General features: G+C 43.1%; 1 protein-coding gene across 4 annotated transcripts in view; it reads left to right on the top strand.

Annotated features, from left to right (window-relative positions):
* The window catches only part of lpp (LIM domain containing preferred translocation partner in lipoma), a 183,770-nt gene that overhangs the window by 46,630 nt on the left and 109,998 nt on the right, over positions 1-27,142 (top strand). For all 4 annotated transcript variants that reach the window (XM_026159643.2, XM_080297987.1, XM_026159644.2 and 1 more), the window contains one exon: positions 18,611-18,804. In XM_026159643.2, coding sequence (XP_026015428.1) covers positions 18,615-18,804 — 190 coding nt within the window. In that variant the 5' untranslated portion in view covers positions 18,611-18,614. The remainder of the gene's footprint in view (positions 1-18,610; positions 18,805-27,142) is intronic.

Here is a 27,142-nt window from a genome sequence, read left to right as displayed (position 1 = left end):
TTCTCTTCTTTTAAAATTATATTGTGCTGTCAGAAAAAAGAGGACTTTAAGCCTCATGATCAATACAGTGAGAAAACTGTATCCATCCCAGATCTCCACAGGTTTTAAATAACTCTGCATTCAGAAGTGATTTACAGCTCCAACACCACACACATGCAATTATGAAGACTCACAACGCTGACAGTTCGAGCCCCCAAATTGCAAGCTTGCCTCCCTTTTATCATATTTTATTTTATCACTTGACTCTTCCCCAACCAACCGGTTCCAGTCACACAGCCAGACAATTGAGTGTTTGTGAGTTCTGGATCATAATTACGTCTGTCCAACCTTAAAATGTGTCCTCCTGCAACTCATGCTTTTCTCATGAGACGATGATTCCAGTCTGTCTTCATAAATTAGATTTCTGAAAGTTTTGAGATAGTCTTTGTGCTTTTTTAAATTCTCTTTGAGGAAGCCTGTCAACTTAATTATCACCTAGCCTCCTGCTGTGGACTCTCCTTGAAACACCCAGCTTTATGTGCACTGCACTCCTCTGGCCTTTGACCACACCCCCTCCTCCTCATCATATAACTTTAGCATATATTTAGAATTGGATACAGGAGGCAGACTATCTCTACTTTTAAGATTAGGCTTAAAACTTTCCTTTTTACTAAAGCATATAGTTAGGGCTGGACCAGGTGACCCTGAATCCTCCCTTAGTTATGCTGCAATAGATGTAGGCTGCTGGTGGATTCCCATGATGCATTGAGTTTTTCCCTTCCTGTCACCTTTCTCACTCACTATGTGTTAATAGACCTCTCTGCATTGAATCGTACCTGTTATTAATCTTTGTCTCTCTTCCACAGCATGTCTTTATCCTGTCTTTCTTCTGTCACCCCAATCGGTCGCAGCATATGGCTCCACCCCTCCCTGAGCCTGGCTCTGCCGGTGGTTTCTTCCTTTTAAAAGGGAGTTTTTCCTTCCCACTGTCGCCAAAGTGCTTGCTCATAGGGGGTCATATGATTGTTGGGTTTTTCTCTGTATCTATTATTGTACGATCTACTGTACAATATAAAGCGCCTTGAGGCGACTGTTGTTGTGATTTGGCGCTGTGTAAATAAAATAAAATTGAATTGAATAGAAAACCGCTTCCACCTCAGTGCACAAATATTTAAAACAGAGAAGTCAGCTGTTGTACTCCTCTGGTATCAGCCGACCAGCAGATCCTGCTCAGTCACTTCTTAACATCGAGTGCTCATTTCCAAAATGAAAAGCAGCAATTAACACATCAAGGATGACTTTAGTACCGCGCTCATTTTTCCCCACCTCCTTCAGCCTTTGCAGGTAGAGACGGCATTAAAAAAGTGCCCCTGTTGTATGATAAGCATTTCCTCTGCTGTGATAAGAAGCCCTGGGATAGTGACTGTCAAATGAGGCCAATTAATGATGGCTTGATGTGATGTTTTATCTTTTCGAGGCAAGTCCGCAGCTCCTCGCTCACTGTTTTTACCTCCCAGATAAGCTCTACTTTGTTGACTTTGCCCCAGTCTGCCCCCAAACCAAAGGCACTTATTAGCTACCTATCCGAGAGTGACATGTGTGGCTACAGGCCAGCGTTGAATAACGGTCCTTCACTGTCACCTCTGTAGTTTCTGGATTAACAGCTTGATTTGATTTTAAGCCATCATATACACAACAGAGCTGGAGCATTTATTTAGGCAAGGACCAGTGTTCCCCCTTCGGCTGCTGAGAAAGGCCATTTGGATCGCTCGTGACGAGCGCTGGTTTTTTTGCTAGGCAAAGAAGCTGCGCACTTCAAAAGGATGTATTTCATGCTAATTTAAGGGTTCACCACGAAGATATCAGTTTAAGTAGACTGAAGATTCAGTTGTTTTATGTTTAGATCAGATAGGAGCCATTTAAGATTTAAAGAGTCAAAAGCTTTGGGAGAGTTCCAGTGCTTCCTGCTGAAAGGTATTTACTATAGCACTGCATTTCTTTTTAAAGACAGATAAAAAGGCTAAAGCTAATGATGTCCTTGCTGAGAGTTTAATTTTTTGAAAGTCGCTGAGAACTTCTTCTTATTCATGACCGCATAAGGAGTTAAGAATGTGTAACTTTGGGGAAGCCATCCTCAAAGCTCACCTGTTTTCATGTTGGACTTCATTACTTATAGTGAGAAATTCATTGAGAAATTGATTTTCAAGGATTCTTAGATGTGGACAGAAAATAATTGTTGCCGGCGGGAAACCATAAAGGTCATAACTTTATGACTTGTGGAGCTTTTGCCTCCAGGGCATTTTGAAATGCATTCTAACATGTGCGTATTGTTGTGAAAGCATGACCTTTTTCTCAGTCTGTCAACTCTTTTGATTTTCTTAAACCTCACAATAACCGTGAGTAAAAACATGCATATTAAAAAAATGAAGGTAGGTTTCTCACAGGAGGCCTGTGTCCTATGTGACAGTCCTATGTATGCAGTCGCCATACTTTCCTTTCTGTCATTCTAAAACCTTTCTTCCTCTTTTTAAGGATGGGTTTGTTGGAATAACGGTTCTGAAGTCAAATTAATTGGAAAAAATGAAAATATGAGAAAGACATTTCACGCTAATTTGTGCTAATTTGCAATTTGTGTGTGAAGTTTCTCTTTTTATAGGTAACTTTTTATTCCAGGATAAAAAACAAACCAAACTAAACTAAGACCTGGTTGATAAATAGTCCTGCATTGAATTTTTTTTAATGTCTTAACCGGCCTCGTCCTTTGGTTAAGAGTTTTTAAAAGTTCAAATATTTAGCGAATAGATGACTTGCTCCCTCACCAGGTCTGCTCGATTTTGAGGTGCTAATTTGCTTGTTGGTGGAATATTGGTGACCAGTGAAATGAACTAGTGGCATCTTCACTTATAAATGATTGGATTGTTCCAAGTTCAGCCGCAGACCTTTCCACCCCATCGGTGAATTTTGCAAATGCGACTTCATGTCACTTTGCTCCACTGAGTAACTGTGAGTGCCTCAGACAATCCACAGTGCTGCTGCTATTCAGGTGAACTCTTTAACTCGATTTTCTCTCACTGATTAAGTCTGATCAAGCCTCCGATAACGCTGCTACACCTGTGTGAAAAAGCATTAAAGCTATTAGAGCTGTGGTATTCGTCCACACGTACAGTTTCTCAAGATCATCTGGTAGATCAGCTTCTGTTGTTTTCCATTGATTTGTGAAAGTATAAAATATATCTTCTTTGTTTATTGTTGATGCAAATATTATTTTTTAAGTCTGCCATCTTCCGCAGAGGTATGCGAGAGATGGTTAAGGTTGTGTTGTGATATATTTACAGCTGTCAGTCAGCAACCTCCTGAGACTGAGATAAGATAAACTCCTGAGACGTCGCATCTTACCACTTGCAGTATCAAGGAGCACATACACCAGTCATGCAAGCCATCCAATTCTATTTGATATATCCCAAGCCAATACAAGCTGTCAGTCAGCATTAAACTCAGATTCACATATTTACAGAAAAGTTGTGCTGCTGTCATTAGGGAGCAAAGGCCAACAACTCAAGTAAACTACTCAACAGCTGTTCAGAAAAAGTCATGCAGATCATGTTAGGAAGTTGTTACTTTAGCAAGCAGTCGATCAGTGGAATCAGTGGTTATTTATATGCCCACATCATGCAGAAGTATCATTTTTCTTTTATACTGTAATTCTGAAACTCAGCAATTGAATGATGCCATTCCTGAGTATAAAAGAAGTTTAGAGAGCGTATTCAAACATTACATTTTCTCAGTAAGTGTTTTGACCCTTTTAACTCTCTCTCTGCCTCTTGTTTGTGTAGGAATAGTACATTTTAGGTTTTGTTTTTTTGTGGTTTTTAGCACAGATAAAAATTTCAAAGATATGGTGACACCAGAGAGAGTGCAGAGACATTGAAAAACCAATGTTCTATGAATCCTTGTAAAGAGAAACGCTGTTAAAAATCACTGTTTAAGGTCAGTTATGAGAAAAAGAAAACCCCTCAGTGGCAAGTGGATAAAGACCTTGGCCCTGGAAGCTCAAGGTACTTGAAGGATCCTATAGTGTGAACACAGCCAGTAACAAGGTTATGGAGCGTCATTACGAAACTTTTGTGGTTGTTTTGTGTCTCTTTTTTGGGTATCATTTGACGTGTCTTTGATGTTATTTTTGTGTTTTTGAGGTTGTTTTGTGCCCATTTTGTTTCTTTGCAGTTGATCTAGCTCACGTATTGGTCACATTTCTTGTCTTTGTTGGGGTTTTGCTGTATTTTATCTCTCATTCTTTTGCATGTCTTTGTGGCCTTTTTGTGATTCTTGCTCACAGCTTTGTCTCTCTCTTTTGACATTTTCCCGTCATTTTCTTGAGATGCACCCACTCGCGTGCATAGACTGTGCATAACAATTGATATAACCACTGTTGAAACCGTACCATTTGATAACCAACATCGTTTTATGTTTTTGGAGTCAGAAGCTACTACATTTGCATTAGAGGGTGGAGTGTCAAATGATCAATTTGGGCTAGCAAACATGGTTAACAAGCTGTAGTCCCAAACTGTGCAGGTGCATCACACAAGACCTGCACCAGCTAATTAGTAAAAAGTAACAATAAACTTAGAAATTCACTCATAAACGAATATGACAAATAATTTGGCTTGACAGACTTATTAGAAGCCAAATTATTTTTCAGATAATTGTTTTAAAAATGCTCCACAAGGTATCATTAGCTCAGACACAGTCTAAACGGCTAGTTTGGGGATTCTAGTCAGTGGAGGTGAGGCTTGTCAGATGATGATCAGCTACAGCTCTATTTGTCAGGACGCTTATCGGCCACATACCTAAATTTAAGAGACTAAAATGTAAAATTGGAATTTTTTTAAGGGAGTCTCTGGTGATTGCCTTGTTTTCTATAGCCAAAAAAGCCTTGAGTGCACTTGAGAGGAAGTGCAGGTTTTCACACTGGAAATGTCTGAGGTAAAGATCACTGTTGATGTTAGCGCAGCTAGCTTAAAAACCGAAACTTTGATTTATCTGTAAGTGACAGTGGTGTGCTTTGAGTGCAGTGCTTATTTTCTATCGCTTAAGTGGTGTTTTTTGCATTTGCTTTTAAGGATTTTGCATCTATTTATGCATCTTTTGGCTTATTCTCAGAAATAAAGCGTTTGCGATTTGCACGTGTCTTTATGGTTTTTATGGCGTTTTGTTATTTGCATTGCTTGTGGTTTGTTGACATCTTGACCTCTGGGCTTTGTTTATTTATGCAGACACGATCACCACAAACAAATGTGAGTTAAAAAAAAAAAAAATACAGGAAAGCTGTTGCTCAGATTGTAGGTTTACATTTAAAAAAAAAAAAAAAAAATTCTTTCTTTGGCTGAGAGAAAAATCTGAGGATCGTAATCTACAAACACACTCTGTACTGTAACCAGGCTGCTGCTGTAAGGGTCTGAAGTCAGATCCATCCTGCTTGAATACATTTCAGATGATTTAAAAATGATTAACTGAAAACAGCAACGCGACCTTTTCATTTCTCAGCCGCCGCCCCCCCCCCCCCCCCCCCCATCAGCACCTTTTTTCTTCTTCTTCGTTGCTCAGGGTGGTTGTGCAGGGTGTTTGATGGGGGATGGGGTTGCTTGTCTTTGTAGTAGTCACAGCTCCAAATCTCATTTGTAATGGTTATCAGCTGGTTGGGCTCTTCACAATAGCTAATGGGGAAAACAAATCGGTATTTGCCATGTTTATCATTTGATTAACCTTCATATTATCCCTCTGTGTAATTAGCCTAATTATGAGAGGCTTTACACTGACACTCTGATATCGCTTGTATAAACAGGTCTGAAATTTCTTGGCCGTGTTCAAATGGAGCGATACTTTTCTTTAAAAACTGAGTGTGTACCAGACATGTGTTGTAAGTTCCATCAAGTGATAAAATTATAAAATAATCTAAAATCCACAGACACGTCAAACTGCCTTGTGCAGAAGGGTCTTGTTGGTAGATGTCAAACAAAGAGAGTGCGCCTAGTAGGGCTGGGCGATATGACCCAAAATTCATATCTCGATATTTTTTAGCTGGATGGCGATATAAGATATATATCTCGATATATATTTTTTTAAAGCCATAAAGTAAGAACAAAAAGAGAGTTCTTAGTCAAAGCTGTGTCCCAGATGTCACACAGGCACTTTTATTAACATAGAGCAGATGTACATAAAATTTACTCAAAAATAAATTAAGAGCATTTATTAAATAATAATGCTCCATAAATAAAAGAAAACAATGTTGTTTTTGTGCATGACAAAAAGCTCACAAATGTGCAGTCAAAATGTAAAGTAAAAGACGAGCACTATAACAAAGACAGATTTCACAGCTGCTCTGTTCCCAACTTGTACTGCGTGACTGACAGCCTGGAGTTTGTAATCCGCTTCGCAACCACGTCTCTTAACAGGTGCCATTTATAGTCCTTATACACAGTAAGGTAATATTACGTTGAAGCACAGTACGTATCACTCCGCGAGGCTCAGCCGTAATGCTCCGACAATCCATCAAGCGGTGCAGCTCCGTAGCTTACCAAAGTCGTACTAAAACATTTTTTGACAGATTGCTGAGCGCCGTGTTCCACATAAAATCGGTTCGCGGCCATCAAGCACAACCAGAATTCATACATAAGGCGCGCTGTCAACTTTTGAGAAAATGAAAGGATTTTAGTCCGTGCAGCACCTCTGGGCTGCATGGCGTTAGCGTGGTTAGCTCGTTAGCGTGGTTAGCTAGCTAACACGTTGACGCCGTCCAGCCCCACGCACGGGGCGATGCGCAGTAACTCGTTAACGGAGATTTGCCGTGTCCATCTTGTCGCTTCCTACAGGTGAAGCGATGGGGGAGGAGGGGGAGTTGTGTTCAGTGAAGGAGAGGCGAGGCCGAGTAACGTTGCGTAGAGACGGAAGTGGACGAAAGAAAGGCAAACTTGCGGCTCCGCAAGTATAATTATAACGTAACATAGACTATATCGATATAAAGGATATGGTCACATCTTATATCTCGTATAAAAATATATCGATATTTTTTAAAAACTCGATATATCGCCCAGCTCTAGCGCCTAGTGTAGAAGCAGACAAGGAACCGTTAATACCCGTTGCAGCAACCCGCCCAACAAGTTTGCTCTTGCATCTCTGGGGAAAACTTGCTGCCTGCTCGCTTTTGTCAAACCTGAGTCTGCCAGCTCTCGTCAGATCTGCGTCCGAGTGCAGACTGGATGAGTTGTGATCGGGACCCTCTTCTTCCCCGAGCTCTGAGCATACTTGCTTTGACACAACAAAAAGGTGATTTTGCCTGCTAGCCTCCTCAGTCCCCTTTGTCATGGCCAGTTTGTGTCAAGCGCTGGTGCAATGACTGACTTACAGCAGGTGTTGAAACAAGACAGATTGCAGCTCGTATTAGACGTGAAGTTACTTCACAGTAATGTATCAAGACCTCCGAAGACCTTTTCTTACCTTACAGTTCATTTAGGCCTTTTTGTGACTGTGAGGATACAACTTTAGTTTTAGTGTGATGGCTTCTCTTGTAAACTTTTCTTGACCAGACCCCAGAGGGCTGTGGGGCAAATCTGGACTTCTACCACAAGACATGTGGCCTTGACATCAAATATTTTAAGTGACAAAAAGTGTTTTTAAAACACAGCACTATGCTGTAAATATAAGACTAGAGGAAATAAAAGGAAAACTGCCATTTATTTAGAGTAAATAATTCCATTTAAATCTAATAAAATAATAAAATATAAGCAATTACCAGCTGAATAACCCATTTATAGTCTCACTTTAAACCCTCATTTACTCAACTGCCCATTTATTTTGTTTGTTTTTAAATCATCATAAGATCTCTTGAGACTTTTTGGCTTTTTGTTGGACAAAATGAGAAATTTGAAACACCTTCGTGACCAGAAAAGAAACAAAAATTGTTTTAGTCTGAAACCTTGGTTGGAAGACACATACACACACATTGTTTCCTTGATCCGCATCAGAGTTGTTGAATTGATTTTCACCTCATAAAACATTTGCAAAGCCAATATTTCAAATACGTATTTTAGGTCAGGCATTGCTTAGATTCGTTGTTTTCCCCTTTGATCTGCGTTGGAGCTTGGAAGTATTGTTCTCTACATTGTGCCTTGTTACACTGTTTGGACAGTACTGACAGCTGCAGGGAATCAAGTTCGGAGCAGACTAGCGAACTTGTAAGGCACAAACATGTTGGGGTATCCATTGTTAGGACGCAGCTGAAAGATTTTAAGGAAAAAACTGGACAATACGCAGATTGGTATTGATTTCTTGCCTTTTTTAAAGATGTAATGTACATAACCTTGATACATTTAAACAAAAATACCCAATAAAAAAGAAAATCTTTGACACCATCATCAGATTAAAGTACTGGTCTGTTCTTTTATCTCTTAGGGGCCTTACCAAGACCTCTCACTGTGCTGGGAATTAACAGAGATGTTCTACTCGACCTAATCCACGCCATACATGCTTCACAAGCATAAGTAAAATAAAGTGATGCCTGACATTTAAGTGCAGAGAATTGCTTATCTTGTCTAGAAAAGTACATCCTTACTTTGAGTATTACATTTACACACAGTAAAGACCCAGACTTGTCAGCTGGATTATTTGTAGGTCATAGTGTGATATTGCCCGGAAGAAATTATAGGAAATTGCAGCAAAATACTCCATGCAACACAGATTGCAACAGAGTCCCTGTGTTAGATTACTACTTTTATTGTCGTTATACTATGTATAACAAAACTTCAGAGCGGGTACATCTGCAGGTGTAAAAAGAACAAGCATGCAGTTATTTATACAGTAAATCTAAAAAAGTGACTATGTATATATTTTAAAAAACTGCTAAATATATAAGGTATATGCATGATCTGGTGATGAGATAGGAGATGCGGTCGTGCTAGGGAGTAGCATGATGATGCAAGTATTTTGTCATTTCACAACGACTTAATTAAGGGTAAGCAGTAGTATTCTAATCTCTATGATATTGCTTATCGATCAAGTAGCACTTGGCTGTGATATTGTAAAGTTATTTCAGGAGGAGGTTTAGGTGATGCAGCCCAGCCCAGGTGTTTGCATCGCCATGACTCCATGGCAAAAAGCCAACAAGAGTTTTATCTTTTGTGGTATTTCATAAAATAGTCCCTGTGGGGACTAAAAGAGTGTTACTCAACTCTTTATTTCATCAAGGTAATTGTTAAAAAAACTTTCATGATTGCTTTTTAAGCATAACTGCAATCACAAAGACATGAGATGCTAACGTTAAGCTGTAAATGAATTACACCACAGTTGTATGAGTTCAGTGTCTCCATCGCTAACCTCCTGTGTGAATGTTCCCTGTCAGCTTCGACACTTTTCTAACCACTTTTTTAGTAAACATCTACTTTGAGCCATGCAACAAACTAAAAGTAATTCCCTGTTTGGTGATTGCAATGTCAGAATTCTAGCCAAATAGAGTATGTCAAATACATTCAAAAAATCTATTGAACTTATCATTTCATAGTTTAAGACTCATTCCTGCAGCACAGTATTCTATAAGAAGAAATATTTGATTAATTTCCTGTATTTTTATTGACTGCTAATCAATTATGCTGATGTAAATAGAGCACGTTTGGTCTAAAACGAATGGAGAAATGACTAAATTGCCTACAGCGGTAATGAAAGATGATCTTGTCGTGGAGCTGAACTGTTTGCCGTGTCTGTGTTTCAGAAGATGATGTTTGACTTACCCAGCCCTCTGATGCCCTGACACTGCTATTGCTCCTCTACTATTAAATTTTTAACACTAGAAAGAGGTCTAAAACAGCCTTTTGCTTTTATTAATATGCCAGCATGGCATGGTGTCAGACTTCTGGCACCTTCAAATATTTACCCTTGTGCACAAAACATTTCCGGTTCCGTAATGACCTCTTTGCTTTTCCCTGTTTCCAAACAGTGGAACGTATCGCGCGGGTGCTTGTTTGTGTAATGTCGCGTTAACCTGTTCAGCTATTCAACCAGCCCTCTAAAGCAGAGCAGGTCCAGTGCTGGAAAGACTCAGCAACAACCTCCTGCAGATGGGAACCTTTAATTTTTAAAGCATTTTCATTCGCATGGCTGATCCTCTGCACACTGTGTCACGAACCGTGAGTGCTAATCCCAGTCACCAACCACCTCTTTATTTAGTATGAAAAATCTTCCAGGCAAAGTGGATCTCCTTCTTCATCTCTGTAGTGTCTTTTTGAAGTAATGTTTTGATTGGTGCCCAGTGAACCAGATTTGTGTAGCTTGAACTGAACTCTACTCATGGGACAAAGACCGAGGTGGAAACCAGCGTAATTGCCCTTTAAATCTTAGTTCACCTTTTCTTATAAAGATATTCTCATCTGGATGCCCATGCAAATACATTATTTCAGTATTTGTTGTTGAGAAGCAGTTTGTTGTAGATTAATGCAAAAAATCAGAAAATGAACAGTTTTATGTTTTAAGAGTGTCAAACATAAAAATGCACAAAACCTCAGTGGTTGTGAAAACATTCTGTAACTATTTGGGGTAAAAGGGGTTAAATTTAAACCCTGCACCAATTTTGATTTTAATTAAAAGCCATTTTTACTGATGCCATGCATGCAATGCATCTGTCATCATCAAGGTCAGGTGTTTAAGCGCTTAGTAAGTGGTCTTTTGTGTCCTTCCTATAGACTGACGTCGGTTCCAGATCTGAATACCGAAGCCAATGTCCAACTGGTTAAATCTTCATTCTTTCTAATGGCCTGCAGGGGGCGACTCCTCTGACTTTAAAAAGAATTGTGAATGTATAGAGGCAGAACCAGCCCAAGGTTTTATGAGTTCTTAAGCAGAAATTGATTTGGGGTTAGTATGTCGAAGGCATTTGACTGTGTCCTGTGGGGGGTCCTCTGGGAGTATGGGGCCCATTGCTAACAGCCATTCAGTCCTTATACAACCGTTGCTGGAGCTTGGTCTGCATAGCCGGCAATAAGTCGGACTCGTTCCTGGTGGGTGGTGGGCTCCACCAGGGCTGCCCTTTGTTACCAATTCTGTTCCTAATTTTTATGGACAGAATTTCTAGGTGCAGCCAAGTGGTAGAAGGCTTTCACTTGGTCTCAGAATCTCATCTCTGCTTTTCGCGGATGCTGTGGTTCTGTTGGCTTCATCGGTGATTGCCTCCAGCTCGCCATGGACCAGTTCGCAGCCGAGTGTGAAGTGGTGGGAATGAGAATCAGCACCTCCAGATCTGAGGCCATGGTCCTCAGCTGGAAAAGGATGGCGTGCCCACTCCGGGTCAGAGACGAGTTCTTGCCCCAAGTGGAACAGTATAAGTATCTCGGGGGCCGGCCCCTGCGATAAGCGGAAGAAGATGGATGGTTATTATGTCCATTTGTAACATTATATATGTTGCAAAGCCATTATCGTGGCTTTACTGCACTGCTGCCTTTGGTTTCATACGTCACCTCATTGCATAGACTTTGAGGTTTCTGTTTAACTAACATCTTTCTGTGTGCACAAAAATATACAAACAACTTGTCTTGTGTGACATTTTGCATGCTCCTGGGGTCCCCTGTTAGTGTGGGGCCTTAAGCAGCTGCTAAGTCTGCTTATGCCTCAGGCTGGCTCCCTATAGAAGTCTATGAGGGGGAAAAAACAGCTCTTGGTTTCCTTGATGTGACCTCCGTAAACACTTTCCTGTTAAGTTTTTGTTTTAAAATCTCCAGTGTCATGTCCTATTTTAAGAAAAATAATGTCCATTTCTTAATAATAGTTTGGTCCCATTAGCATCAAAAACATAAAGTATGGCGTAGCTTGTTATTAACAAATCACCTTTGATAAATGCATGAGTTATAGTGTCCCATCACTTTCTCAGTCAGATCTCATCACATCTTATTTCAAAGACTCAGCTCAAACCCACATAACAAGACTTTGATAACCAATGTTTGAAGTGAAAGTGGGCACGTCTATCCATTATATACATTTTGTGGTCGTGCCTATTGCAGACTTTACTCTCATGGCTCCGGGTGTAGATTTCATCAAAATGACTTCAGACTGGTATGCGCTGATACCTGATGCCTTCCAAGTACAATCAGTCGATATTGAGCAGTAGTAAAAAAAAAAAAAGTAACAAGGTAACAGTGAAGTTTTTGAGTTTTTGTCCATCCATCCATTTTCTTCCACAGTCGCGAATGCATTATCAAATACCAATGCACTCAAATCTGCCAGGTTCAGTATTTATCTAAAAAGGATTAAATTACAGTAATCCCACCCACCACAGCAGATTTATGATCATCTTTTTTAGGGTCTTCCAGCTTCTTGTTTTGGTTTCCTGGGCCATGATGCTTTGCTTCACTCTCCTCAGTTTTTTTAGCTGTCGAAAACTGCGATGTAGAAGCTGCTAGAGCATTTTAAAAAACAGAAGCTTGTGAACTGTGTGTGTGTTTTCTTATCTTTTTTTTTTCCGATAGGTTTTCGACATGTGATTCAGCTCGCAGCCTCAGAAGAGTTTTTGCTAGAAAGCATGTCATCCTTTATCCTCCCCCAAAAATCTCTGAACCTTGCCATATTATGTTAGAATTCAGCTCTCTCAGTGGTCCTCTTTGGATGGTTTTGTTTGATAGTTTCCTTGGTAGATATGAAAGATTAATGCAGCAGAAGCACCTGCAGCAGTTCCTCAATGACAGCTGTAAAAGTGCAGCGGAACAGCTGTGAGAAGACAGCCCGGCTGCCGTGCCCCCATAAAACAAACTGTTAAACACGGTGTCACCGCTTTGTGAGTCATCCTGTAACTGCCCCGGCTATCAGAATTGATTTTTCTTCCATGAGCTCCAATAGTGTTTTTTGTGACTGCGAGTGCACCTTCAGTGCGATTCCTCACGGTTTTGGTTGTCTTTGTGTGTTCATTTATACATGTTTTCTTCCACTTTGTGTGTACATTCTTATTCCAGAACACAGAAAAGGAGGTACAGAAGGGCCTACTATAACAAATTATCTTCGTTATGGTAGAGAAAGGCCTGAAGTAGGAATTGCAATTGGTCCACGTGTTTAGTCAGAAGATGTTTACAGCAAACCTTCATATACGTATGTCCTGTACTGCAGAAATTGTAATTGTGTGGTTTTCCTCTAGTTGCTTTTATTTCCTCCCACAGTCCTAAGACTGTGGTGTAGACTGTGGGTGTGATGGAAACTGCAATGGCGTGAATATGTTCATCTACCTGTTATCGACTGATGGTCTGTCCAAAATAAACCCCCTCACTTTCTCAAGCTGAAAGGGGAATTCCCCTGATCGTACAAAACAAAGTGCAGTTACAGGTGTGAAAGAGTTGCACGAGCACTTCTTGAGGGCAAAGAGGGAATTGCACAAAGTGCATCATCAGGGTGACGGCCATAACTTAAAAATAAAAGGTGGGAAGAAGCTTGAATGTCTAGCAAAATGGCCTGTGGTTAAGTTACACATCCTAGGTTTGAACAAAAATAAAAATAGCCGCCGTGTGGTTCTGCTGAACTGTTCGTGACCATTTATTGAAAAATATGCCCATCATGACAAAAAAACGATAGTTTGACATTATTTTTTGTGACATATCTGCTGTTCCAACGGTTGGTGCTCATATTAAACATAACCAGAGTATCACACATTTTCTTATATTGAGTAATCCCTGCATTTCCTTTCTCTTCTTGGACCCCTATGATGCCACTGAGTGGGATTTACAGCTTACTAGAAGCCCCACCCACCTGTCATTTAAACTTTATTTGTGAGGAGCAGCCAATCGTAAGAAAGCTGGCTTAAGTTATGTGGAGTTGGTCTTAAAGGAGGAGGAGCTAAACAAATCAGTGGAAAATGCTCCTGGAGAGAGGACCTGAAAGCAAAGTGCAAAGCAGAATAAACTGATCACAAAAAACAAGTGAAACAAGAGAGGGTGGGGCATCGTAAAGGAGGGATATCAGACACAGGTATAAATAAAATACCCATCACACAGCAACCATCATTTCATCACTCTACCAGTGTCACATCATGTAATCAGGACTACAGGGAATACTTCTGGATGTATTCAGGATGATCATATATAATAACCATATTTTTGATACTGAATTTGATTATTACAGCCCACACGGGTTAGAAGAGAATGACTTTATTGTCAATATGAGTGGACAAGTTGCCTTTGGTTCACCAAGTCACAGATCAGTTCATAATAAATATACAGTCATCCACATACCTTAATAAAGCTTCAGTAAAATTATAAGTAAAATACATCACGGCAACTACTAATTGCATTTGGCACAAATAATTCCTCATACACAGTATTAAGCTGTACAGCACTAAACAAGAGGCGCAGCACAGTTAAAACATGATTGTGATCACACTGTGGTGAACACAGGGTCAGCAGCAGGGAACCGCACCCCTATCTGACACACTGATCTTCCACATTCATGTCTTCTAACAGTTTAGGCAGACCTCTGGTTTAAGCGTCTTTAGTCTTGTGTGGCTCATAGCTGATAACTTTTACTCTGTACTGCGTCTGTAGAGATGAGGCGTTGGGAAAGACTGGCCTAAACACTTCCTGTCACTGAAAATCATAATCACTATGCACGCATGTCATAGTTGACGCACTTTAATTCTAATCAGATCAGTTGTTAGATGTGGAAACCTTTTCATCTCTCTGTATTTTTTGTATATTTTGTGTCTCGTTGTATGTCACCATTTCAAGCCTTCACATAACGGGCTCTGCTGGAGTTCCTTGCCACTTTTCGTGGTCCTTTTTCAGCACTGAGTGTTTATTAGACAGGTTTAAATGTAAGCTGCCACTGCAGTAGATGGCTTGTTTGCTTCCACCCTCAACCTCATCTGTGAAAAAGCCAGTCTTCTGTTATTTACACAAAGGAGAAGCTTTGGACTGCTGAAGTACATTTCTGAAATAAACTGCTCTCTAGAGTAGACCTTGAATGGATAAAATAATGGCACTTTAAGCCATATGAAGAGAGTGTGTGTTTTTCAAATAGTTTATTTGTTCATGTTTTAAAAGAAGGGGGGGAAAAAAATCATTTGACAGATGAAATGCTGAAATGTACGCATACGTGTGACACACCCGCGTGCAGCCTTTTTGAGCTTAAAAAACCCCCGCCAGGGTGCCTCCGGGGTAAACTGCATCACAAGTCACTGAACCATATTGATCATAGTCAATTAATATGTAGCGCACAAAAGATTGCGAGAAGACCTGCTGAGGAAGACTGCTGCTATGAAACGGCGCACTCCCATCCAGACAGTCTCTAAAGCATCCAGGAAGTGGCTTCGCTTTGCAGCCCTGAAACCTTAAAATCGCACGCCGCTCCAGAGCACTGTTATTAAACTATTTTTAAAAAGAGGTCACATTTTTTTTAAACACAATCAGAGATTTTTATTCGAGGGCAGTCCTGAATTATTATTTCAGTGCAGTCGTGATTTTCTGTTTAAAATGAAGGCCGCTGCAATTTATAAGCCTAGCTGATCGCACGCGTAATCTATGAATCACAGGAATGATTATATGCTGAAGTCATCAGTGAAGTGGCTTCTGTGTTGTGCGCTCGGAACGGCACAGAAGTCACTTGTTTTGCAGAAATTTTATTTAAAATAACAGATGTGAGTGGGTTTAATGTGCACTTTAGGGCCCAGTATCCATAAAGCGACGCCCCGCTGCGCATTATTTGCCATCGCCAAAGAATGCAACCACACACTGACACAGAAATTTTCCTTTCAGGATGTCACATATTGAGTCTTACTCACACATCCTAAGATCATTTCTTCTCTTTCCCTCCTTTTCCCTTTCAATTCATCTTTTATTTTGTTAGCCATTTGAGCATTGGGAAATGAAAGCATTTGCATTGAAAGGACAGGTGGGTGTGAGACACCAGCGAGCGTCTGAATTGTAGCATTAAGAGCATGAGAGAAGGGAGGGGGGGGGAATCAAAAGTAAGAACCATTCAGACGGCAGGAGGAGCAGGGATTTGAGCAGATATTAAAAGATGATTGTGCGTGGGCTTTTACTGCTGTGCTCCGGAGAAAGAATGTAAACCCTGTATCAGTCAGAGTGAGGATAATAAACAGTAAAAACATCAGAACACAGCACAACAAACACAAACAAAAAGAAGGATGGGGAAAAGCACGCCGTATAAATAGTTCAAATATTTCAAGTGATTTCAGAATGCGATGGTGAAATACTGGAGGTTTGTGTCCTCAGCTGCTGCAAGTTCCTCCACTCTGTGGTGGTCTTCCCTTCACTGGAACTGTGTTACCGACATGCATGTTAAACAAAAGCATCGGTTAGAGGTGAGACTTGGTGCCATTTTGGAACATTTTGATAAGTTCGACTCTCATGCACCAAAAACAAAGACAACAGAAGCAACATGAAATTAAGTAATAAGTAGTCAAGTGTTGTTTCTTTGTGTGTGCGTGCGTGACTGTGGATCATTGTTCTGTCATTCCCAAACACTCATCTGATCTCATTTTTGACAGCTACATCAACGCTAAAAAAAAATCATTGATGGTTACATCAGGGTTACAGCATTTTTCAATACTCTTTCCTCTTCCAAAGTCTTTTTGTTTTTAAAGTACTTTGTTGTTTTCACCGCTCTTTGTCTCTCATATCACTCTTTTGATTTGTTGATCTCGTGCCGACATCGCAAGCAAATGCGCAAGTAAAGAAAGCGAAGGCTCAGAGTCAGAGTTCAAAGTGATTTCCTTTCGACTTTAACGCTTGTTGTTGCTTTATTAAATCGGACACTTTGCTGCATGTCAGAACACGCTGTTTATTGCCTTGTTTTTCGTTTTACAGCGTAATTCTGCCAGACGCTTTCAAGCAGACTCCGTCGTCGGGGAGAAAAAAGTAGACGTGAGCTGTGTACGCTTATAATTGGTGTAACTTGTGCTGCATGTGGATACAGTGGCCTCAGTCACTTCTTTTATAAAGCAGAAACAGTGACACATAGAAGGTGTTTAATGCAGCAGGTCGGGTCTCACTGAAACTGTCAAACTCACATTGAACTTGAGCAATTTAAAGAATGTGAGTAAAAGCACAGTTCGTACTGTTGTCATGTAAAGCTGGGGGTAAATATTCAGATTTTTAGTCGTGCTTGCAGGGTTAGGGATGGATGTTTGGAGACAGAGACAAAAGCAAATGGTAAATGGATTTGGTTTTTATATGGTGCTTTCTACTCATGCCCATTCACACGCATTCATACAAGCACTTTTTTCATTGCTAACGTTCATACATGGTTAGTGCACCCATCCTGTTGCCAAATGTCAGCCAAAGGTGAAAGGGCAGTCTAAGGGCAGGGTTTCTGTTTCATGTTATAAGTAGGGATGTCCCTAGTGACTAAAATCCCGTCCACACGTAAACGCAGAAATGAAGGAAAACGCTGCTAGGAACATGCCAAAGCAACAGGTGGCGATATATTCCTAACCTGTAGAAATGTTGGCCAATCAGAAGTCTAGAAGCCTCGGTGGGAAATAGTAAACAAAGCTGGGGCATAGAAGCAGAGCCGAGTTGTATGTAATACGTAAGCATTTAAACACTGCAGAGAGTACAATTAACAGTATTGTAGAAATTAATTTCACCGAAACAATAACGTGGCGCACAGTGTGACGTCAAAAAAGGCGCACACCTTTGACGCTGCGTTTTCTGCGTTTTCTCCGTTTTTCTCGTCCACACCTAAATACAAAAACTGAGTTTTCGAAAATATCCACCCTGGCAGGCATTTTTAGAAATCTCCGTTTTCAGTGACCGAAAACGCCGTTTACGTGTGGACGAAAGGTGCAAACGCATAGAAAAACCTGCGTTTTCAAAAATACCCGAGTACGTGTGGACGTAGCCTAATTTTCAAAAAATAACCAACTAAAAGTAGAACACTCCTGATCGCAATACATGGGTTTTAAATATTTAAGAGCATTTTGAAACTGTTATTGATGTTATCAAATTATATTTTAGTTGCTCCTGAAATGTGTGGTCGTTGCTTCATCTATAACACACGCAATGTTAGTTTGCTGACTGTGGCTGATATCAGCCGTGCTTACTTCATCCGATTAGGGTCCACATGTTGGTGGACCTTAAACCTACGGTTGGGCTTTGCTCTATTAACATCACTAGTTTACTTGACAGTCCTTCACAGTAGTTTTCTACATCAGAATGCTTCAGAACTGACCTGGTTAGCATGTCTTACTTTGGACCTTACTTGTTTCCACATCACTCGGAGAGAGTGGCGCAACGTCTGTGGGCTCCTGTGTTACAATTAGTTTTACAAAACGAGTTCAAAAAGTGAAGAAATAATCATGTAAATGTAGTAATTTATTGCTGCTTTACCAATTTAGCTGGTATCCATACACTTAGCATCATTATTTGTCCTGTGAACAATATTAATGCTCCCGCTTGCCATTGCAGGCTGTAATTTGAGAAGTAAAATCTCCATTGTCTCTGTTTCCTCATCGAGTATGCATGCAGAGAAACCTGCGCTTTGTCACAGTTAACATCACACCCCACCCGTTAAATTTGTTGTCCCACTTTTAATTTCTGCATCACTATTGAGTTTGCAGCCCCTGACTTTTAATAACTCTGTGTCCCCTCCTTAGAACCATGTGGAACCCAGTGAGTGAGCAGACAGGACAGGTGACTGCCAGGATGGAGACCACTCCATCTTTGGGTAGTGCGAGCATCTCCGTCTCGCAGCAGCAGGCACCTAAGAAGTTTGCACCTGTGGTCGCCCCCAAGCCCAAGTTCAACCCTTACAAACAGGTGGGAGAGGCCACACTCTCCGAGCCGGCAGGTAAGCACACAGTCTTCAAATTGCTTCAACTAAGAAAATATCATTATCTTACAAAATAATTAAAATGTCCCACTTTGCAGCATTTATTAGTAATATGATATTTCTGTTGTTAAACTCTGCACTCTCCATGTTTAGTACTCGCCCATATTTCATCTTCTGCAGTTAGCAGTAAACCCGTCCTACCCTTACAGTGGTTACAAGTGCAACAGAGTACATTTTAAATTTTACTGTTGAGTGTCTTGGGCATTTCTTTATTCAGCATTATATTTAACAGTTACTGAGACAGAAATCTAAGTGTTAAACTGAACTGCTTGTTCAGTGAATATTCCCATGTGTACTTGATATTGATTTCCATACAGTACAATTCATAAAACATACATACGATATAATTTCATCCCTAAAAAGCTCTGACACTAAAACATATATGTCATGGTGAATTGGATTAAAGGACTCAGGTGCGAGACTCCTTGCAGAATGACAGTGGATTTATTTACAGTGAAAAAAGTGAGTTAACAGTTCAAGTCCATAATCCAAAAAGGGGCAGTGCAGTGATACGGCGACCTCTCCTCACAGTGACAGTGCAGTAATAATCCACAACAACTCCTGGTGCCGGCTCCTCCTCCAATCCTTGAACCCTGGAGGCAGATGAGAAAAAACACACGCTCAATAACGAAACGTCCTCTCCTTCACAAACCGGGTATGCTAATCATGACTACGCTACCCGGTTAGTTCAACGTTCCAGCGTTGGTTGTAACTCAATCGCCCCGTTAAATAGGTCTACGCTGGCAAGGTAATTCTGCACAGGTGCGATGATTCTAGCTGAGTACACTCCCCTCCGGTCAACTGCCGTCCCGTGCCACGGCTTCCGGAAGTACATGTTCCAGCAGAAAAACACATGCCCAGGATGGAGAGGAGAACACGACATAGTACACACAAACACCACAACAAATTGGCAAGACGATCAGTGAAGACCGTCTAGCCATGACAGTACCCCCCCATTAACGGGAGCCTCCCGGCGACCGACCAAATTTGTCAGGGTGCCGGCGGCGGAATTCCTTCACCATAGCACCATCCAGAATCGCAGACCGCGGCACCCAAGCACGCTCTTCCGGACCATACCCCTCCCAATCAACCAAAAACTGGAAGCCCCTACCGCGACGCCTGGCATCCATAATCCGCGTGATGGCATAAGCAGGAGCGCCGGCAACAACCTGGGCGGGCGGCGGGGGCCTGGAAGGCGGGCACAAAGGGCTGGTCCGGACCGGTTTCACCTGGGAAACATGAAACACATTATGAATCCTCATGTTGCGAGGAAGGGCCAAACGAACAGACACCGGATTCAACACAGCTTGGATCGAAAAGGGCCCAATAAAACGCGGGGCCAACTTCTTGGATTCAGTTCGTAAGGGAATATACCTGGAAGAGAGCCACACCTGCTGTCCAACACGATAGGCAGGGGCCGGAGTGCGGCGACGATCGGCCAACCTCTTATTCTGTGCCGTCGTCCTTAACAGAGCCGCCTTGGTGGCGCGCCACGCCCGCCTGCAGCGTCTCATATGATGCTGAACAGAGGGAACGGCCAGCTCACCTTCAGTGATGGCAAGCAATGGTGGCTGGTACCCCAGCGACGCTTCAAACGGAGACACACCAGTGGCCGCCGACGTGCTGGAATTGTGGGCGTACTCAATCCAAGCCAACTGGTCACTCCAGGTGGATTGGTTCGAGGAAACCACACAGCGTAACATGGTTTCCAACTCCTGATTCGCCCTCTCCGCCTGACCGTTCGTCTGAGGATGAAAACCTGAAGACAAACTCACACGGGCCCCTAGTCCTGAACAAAACGCCCTCCAGACCCGGGAAGTAAACTGGGGGCCCCGATCAGAAACAATGTCTTGTGGAATCCCATGTAACCGAAAAACATGCTCGGTAAGAAGCCGAGCCGTCTCTAAGGCAGTCGGGAGTTTGGGCAACGCCACAAAGTGCGCCGCCTTGGAAAAACGATCTACAACAGTTAGTATGGTCGTGTTACCTGATGACGACGGTAGACCAGTGACAAAATCCAAAGCAACATGCGACCAGGGGCGCTTGGGGACTGGCAGAGGGTGCAAGAGACCGGCCTGGGGGGCACTGGGGGTCTTATTGCGAGCGCAGGTAGGGCAGGCCGCAACGTAGTCCCGAACATCCCTGAGAAGAGAGGGCCACCAAAACAAACGTCGCAGGAAACTCACGGTGCGGTTCTTACCAGGGTGGCAGGAGAACTTTGCTGTATGGGCCCAGTGTATAACCTTGCCCCGGACCGTTGTGGGAACGAACAGTCGTCCGTCAGGGCCCGTCCCTGGGTCCGGCTCCTGTTGCTGGGCCTCTTTAACCATCCTCTCGATCTCCCATGTGATAGCTCCCACGATGCAAGTGGCGGGCAGAATGGGTCTCTGCTTCTCTCCGTCATCCGTGTGTGGTGCAAATTGGCGTGAGAGAGCGTCGGGTTTCGTGTTGCGTGATCCTGGTCTGTAGGTTATAGTGATATTGAAACGTGTAAAGAACAAGGCCCACCTGGCTTGACGTGCGTTAAGACGCTTAGCTGCCTGGATATACGCCAAGTTCTTATGGTCCGTCCAAACCACAACGGGGTGTTCACTTCCCTCCAACCAGTGCCTCCATTCCTCCAGGGCCAGCTTAATGGCGAGGAGCTCCCGATCGCCCACGTCGTAATTCTGTTCCGCTTGGGTCAGCCGTCGAGAGAAGTAGGCACATGGATGCAGCTTGCCACCCACCCGCTGGGAGAGAACGGCCCCTACCCCCGAATCCGATGCGTCCACTTCCACCACAAATGGTCGGGTGAGGTCAGCCTGGATCAAAATGGGAGCAGAGGAAAACAGTTGTTTCAAACGAGCAAATGCCTGCTGCGCGGAACTAGACCATAGAAAGGGCAGTTTGGGAGAAGTGAGTTGTGTGAGGGGAGAAACCACCTGGCTAAAGTTCCTGATGAACCTCCTGTAAAAGTTGGCGAACCCAATAAACCTTTGCAGTTCTCGACGCGTCTTGGGTTCGGGCCACTCCACCACTGCCTTCACCTTAGCAGGATCGGCTCGTAGCTGCCCCTCCTCCACAATAAACCCCAAAAACGGCACAGACTGAACATGAAACTGGCATTTCTCACCCTTGACGAACAGTCGATTTTCCAGCAGACGCTGCAGCACCAGTCGCACCTGTTTCACATGTTCGGCTCGAGTCTTAGAGAAGATGAGAATGTCGTCTAAATAGACAAACACAAAATGATTAATAAAGTCACGCAGCACATCATTAACCATTGCTTGGAAGACAGCGGGGGCGTTGGTGAGTCCGAATGGCATGACCAGATATTCGAAGTGCCCCAAATGGGTGTTAAACGCAGTCTTCCATTCATCCCCCTCACGAACACGAACCAGGTGGTATGCATTACGGAGATCGAGTTTGGAGAAGATAGTCGCCCCTTGGAGTAGTTCAAACGCTGAGACAAGAAGAGGGAGGGGATATCTGTTCTTGACGGTGATCTTGTTCAGGCCCCGAAAATCAATACAGGGGCGGAGAGACCCGTCCTTCTTCTGTACAAAGAAGAATCCAGCCCCCAAAGGGGATGTAGATGGGCGAATTAAGCCGGCAGCGAGAGAGTCTGTAATGTAGCGCTCCATCGTCTCACGTTCAGGCCTTGAGATGCTGTAAAGCCGGCTGGTGGGTAATGGGGCGCCAGGGTGCAGATCTATCCCGCAATCATAAGGGCGATGAGGCGGGAGAGACACTGCTAGGTCTTTGCTGAATACTTGAGCCAGGTCGTGGTACTCTGGAGGGACGGCTGAGAGATCGGGTGCCTTCGCCTGAGCCGCCGGATTCAGGGGCACTAAACTGGGCACCGCTGCACGTAAACAATGTTCATGGCACCACTCGCTCCAGCCTGTCACGCGTCCCTGAGCCCAGTCGATCTGCGGATTGTGCTGTTTGAGCCATGGGAACCCCAAGACCAAAGGGGTGCCGGGGGCTTTAAACAGAAACAGGGAAACTCTCTCAACATGGTTACCAGAAAGAACTAAAGTCAGATCGACAGTGCGATGGGTTATTGCCGCTAACGGGCTGCCGTTAAGAGCTGAAACCTGAAGAGGCTCCCGGAGAGGAACCGCGGGGAAGCCCAACTGCCTAGCGAGCGATTCATCCAAAAAATTTTGTTCAGCTCCAGAGTCCACTAATGCACGGCACTGGTGAGTGTGAGATTGAAAAACCAACTTAGCAGGACAACTCAGATGGGGAGCAACGTTCATGGTCGCACCCGTCAGTACTCCCACAGCTACTGACGGGCCTGGTCGTTTCCCCGAGAGGGGCATGCGTCAGCAAAATGTCCCTTCTTTCCACATGCAAAACACTCACCCGTCTGGCGTCTCTTCCTCCAATCTGTGGAGCTCAACCGTGCTCCGCCTAACTGCATCGGCTGCTCCTCCTCTTCCGCTGACCGCGGGTCCGTCCCCTTCCACTCCAGGGCCGGTAATCCAGTCCGCCACCCAGCGCCTCCCGGTGTCCGCTTGCTGAACTCCCGAAGGTGATCGTCCAACTTAATACATAAATTAATCAACGCACTCAAGGTTTTAGGCAATTCTTTGGAAGCCAACTCACGCTTCAGTCCCTCGTTCAGACTGTTCAAGAAAGCTCCCCGGAGCGCCATCTCCTCCCAACCAGTCTCCTCAGCAAGAATCCAAAAATCCACCGAAAAGTCAGCGACACTCCTCCGGCCCTGTTTCAAAACAAACATCCTATGTGCCGCACTGTCAGGGTTAGTTCCTTTATCAAAAACACTTCGAAATTTGCTCAAAAAATCAGTGTAGGAAATCTGAGGCTGGGAGTTTAGGACCGCTTGTGCCCACTGCAAGGCTCGACCTGTCAACAGCTCCACCATCAGGGTGATTTTAGAACAATCAGTGGCGTAAGCCTGAGGCTGCTGCCTAAACGTGAGGGCACACTGCATTAAAAAACCCCGACTCTTGTCCAAATCTCCGGAAAATTTTTCTGGGACTGGCAACAAATGTTCACGCCGTGGCGGAGGAGGGGAGGGGGGCAGTGGGCAAGCAGCAGCGACGTTGATCGAAGGTGGCACTGGTAAAGGCCCCCCAGCAGCTCCAGGTGGAGATAGCAACATACCTTTTAGCTCTGTCACAACCTGGATTAGCGCTGATTGCTCCTTGGAGAAATGTTGTAACATGTTCTCATGGCGTTCTAGTAGCGCCGCCTGGAGCGACAGCTCGCGCCGCCAAGGTGCCGAGTCCGCTGAGTCCACTTGGCTGGAACGTTCTGTCATGGTGAATTGGATTAAAGGACTCAGGTGCGAGACTCCTTGCAGAATGACAGTGGATTTATTTACAGTGAAAAAAGTGAGTTAACAGTTCAAGTCCATAATCCAAAAAGGGGCAGTGCAGTGATACGGCGACCTCTCCTCACAGTGACAGTGCAGTAATAATCCACAACAACTCCTGGTGCCGGCTCCTCCTCCAATCCTTGAACCCTGGAGGCAGATGAGAAAAAACACACGCTCAATAACGAAACGTCCTCTCCTTCACAAACCGGGTATGCTAATCATGACTACGCTACCCGGTTAGTTCAACGTTCCAGCGTTGGTTGTAACTCAATCGCCCCGTTAAATAGGTCTACGCTGGCAAGGTAATTCTGCACAGGTGCGATGATTCTAGCTGAGTACACTCCCCTCCGGTCAACTGCCGTCCCGTGCCACGGCTTCCGGAAGTACATGTTCCAGCAGAAAAACACATGCCCAGGATGGAGAGGAGAACACGACATAGTACACACAAACACCACAACAAATTGGCAAGACGATCAGTGAAGACCGTCTAGCCATGACAATATATGACGTGATGCTAAACGGCATTTTCTTTTTTATCTTTTTCTTGTTCACTAATCACTAATATAATAAAGTTTACTGAAGTATGGAGCTTACAATACTCTGGCTATGATGTGTTAAGACTGAATGGAAAGTTCAATTCAATTCAGTTTTATTTATATAGCGCCCAATCACAACAACAGTTGCCTCAAGGTGCTTTATATTGCATCTTAAAGACCCTACAATAATACAAAGAAAACAGAGAAAACCCCAACAATCATATGACCCCCTATGAGCAAGCACTTTGGTGAGAGTAGGAAGGGAAAACTCCCTTTTAATAGGAAGAAACCTCCAGCAGAACCTGAGAGGGCTCAGGGAGGGTGGGGGGCAATCTGCCACGACCAGTTGGGGTTAGGGGAGGAAGACAAAGACAAAGACACGCTGTGGAAGAAAGCCAGAGATTAATAATAGGTAATGATTACATGCAAAGAGGTCTATTAACACATAGTGAGTGAAAAAGGTGATGGAAGAAGAAACACTCAATGCATCATGGGAATTCCCCAGCAGCCTAGACCTATTGCAGCATAACTAAGGGAGGATTCGGGGTCCTAACTATATCCTTTATTAAAAAGGATGGTTTTAAGCCTAATCTCAAAAATAAAGAGGATGTCTGTCTCGTGAATCCAAACTGGAAGCTGGATCCACAGGAGAGGTGCCTTGAAGCTGAAAGCTCTGCCTCCCATTCTGCACTTAAATACTCTAGGAACCACAAGTAAGCTAGAGTAAGCCCACAAGTAAGCTTACAGTTTCAGGGTGAAGTGCTCTAATGGGGAGATACGGTACTATACGATTGTTAAAACAAGATGGTGCCTATTCAAGACCTAGAAGTAATACACACATGAACTAGTTTGTCAGCATCACACTGAGACAGGATTTTTCAAATTTTTGAAATATTGCACAAATGAAAGAAAGCAGTTCTACATATACTAAACTACACGTATAACTCCAGGTTTTCTCACAGTATTACTAGAGGCCAAGGTAATGCCATCCAGAATAAGAATCTGGTTAGATACCATGTTTCTAAGAATAAAATCTAATAGATAAAGTTGGGTGTCATCTGCAGCATCTGCGGCACTAAGATCTAGTAAGGCAGATACGTTTTCATTTATTATGTAAGTGCTAAATTACACACATGAGTTTGTTCACAGGTGTGTAAAATACCAAACACTTCTTTAGCCATTGTCAAGATGAAAGCCAACGTGATCTACAGTCACTGCAGCACAGTTGATGAGAGTGCGGCTGTGAAAAACGTTTGCACATTATTTGGGTGACCTGTAAAGGATGCAGCTTAGCCCGAGGAAGTAACCTGTGAAGAGTGACACAGAAAAGCAAAAAGTTTCCATAAGGCATCTGCTCACATTAGAAAAACATATTTTTAAAAGATGGCAGCTTCACCTCGTTTCATCTGCGCCGGCTTTACCTGTAAAACTGGAAAGTTGGACATGTTTGACTTTATAACTGCTGCACTTTTATACTGGTCCAGTTTAGGTTAAGAAATTATACCTGATCGTTAAATCATTCATTAACTGGAGGCCAAGCTTATGCAATCCAGAGTGAGAATCTGGTTAGACACCATTTTTCTAAGATTCGTAGAGCCGAGTACAATAATCTCAGTTTTATCTGAAGCAGAAAATTGGTGTCACGGGTTGCCGGGCAAGCCGTCTGGTGTGGACCCAAAATGCAGGCACTGGCTTGATGCGAGTGAGCGTTTTATTTACAACCAGCGATATACAAAAAAAAGCGAGAGTGGTAAGGACAGCACTAAGAAATGACCTGAACTGGGGGAAAATTAAAGAACAAATCTGGAACACGCCACATACAGGAAGCAACGTGGGATGAGGGCAGAGAGACGCGGAGAAACGCCAACTAACGCATACGAGCCGACAAAGAGCACAGACCGACACCCACTATATATACACACACACGCAATGACACACAGGAGGGAAGCACAGCTGATCCTAATCGACGTGATGACAGGAAGACACAAGGTGAACACAGTGTGAACAGACATAGACCATCAAAGTAAAACAGGAAGTACACTGTTTTATAAACACACACTGAAAGACACGAACACAACACCGGGATACAACAAGACACAAGAACCAAAAAACCCTAAGGACTGATACCCAATCAGAAGAAGCTAGAAAATAATAACAATAAAGTCAAAACGCTGGGTCAGCGACCCCAGGACCATGACATTTAGAGGTCATCCAGATCTTGATATCTTTAAGACATTCGTGCAGTTTAACTAATTGGTGCGTGTTATCTGGCTTCATGAATAGATAAAGTTGGGTGTCTTCTGCATAGCAGTGAAGATGTATGCTATGGCTTCTGATGATACTGCCTAAGGGAGGTGTGTATAATGGAAACAGAATGGGTCCTAGCACTGAACCCTGTGGAACTCCATAATTAACCTTAGTGTGTGAA

Source organism: Astatotilapia calliptera, chromosome 23, assembly GCF_964374335.1.
Source record: "Astatotilapia calliptera chromosome 23, fAstCal68.1, whole genome shotgun sequence".
NCBI classification, from domain to species: Eukaryota; Metazoa; Chordata; class Actinopteri; order Cichliformes; family Cichlidae; genus Astatotilapia; species Astatotilapia calliptera.
Note: the sequence above shows the minus strand (reverse complement) of the source record. Positions and strands in the feature narration are given on the sequence as shown.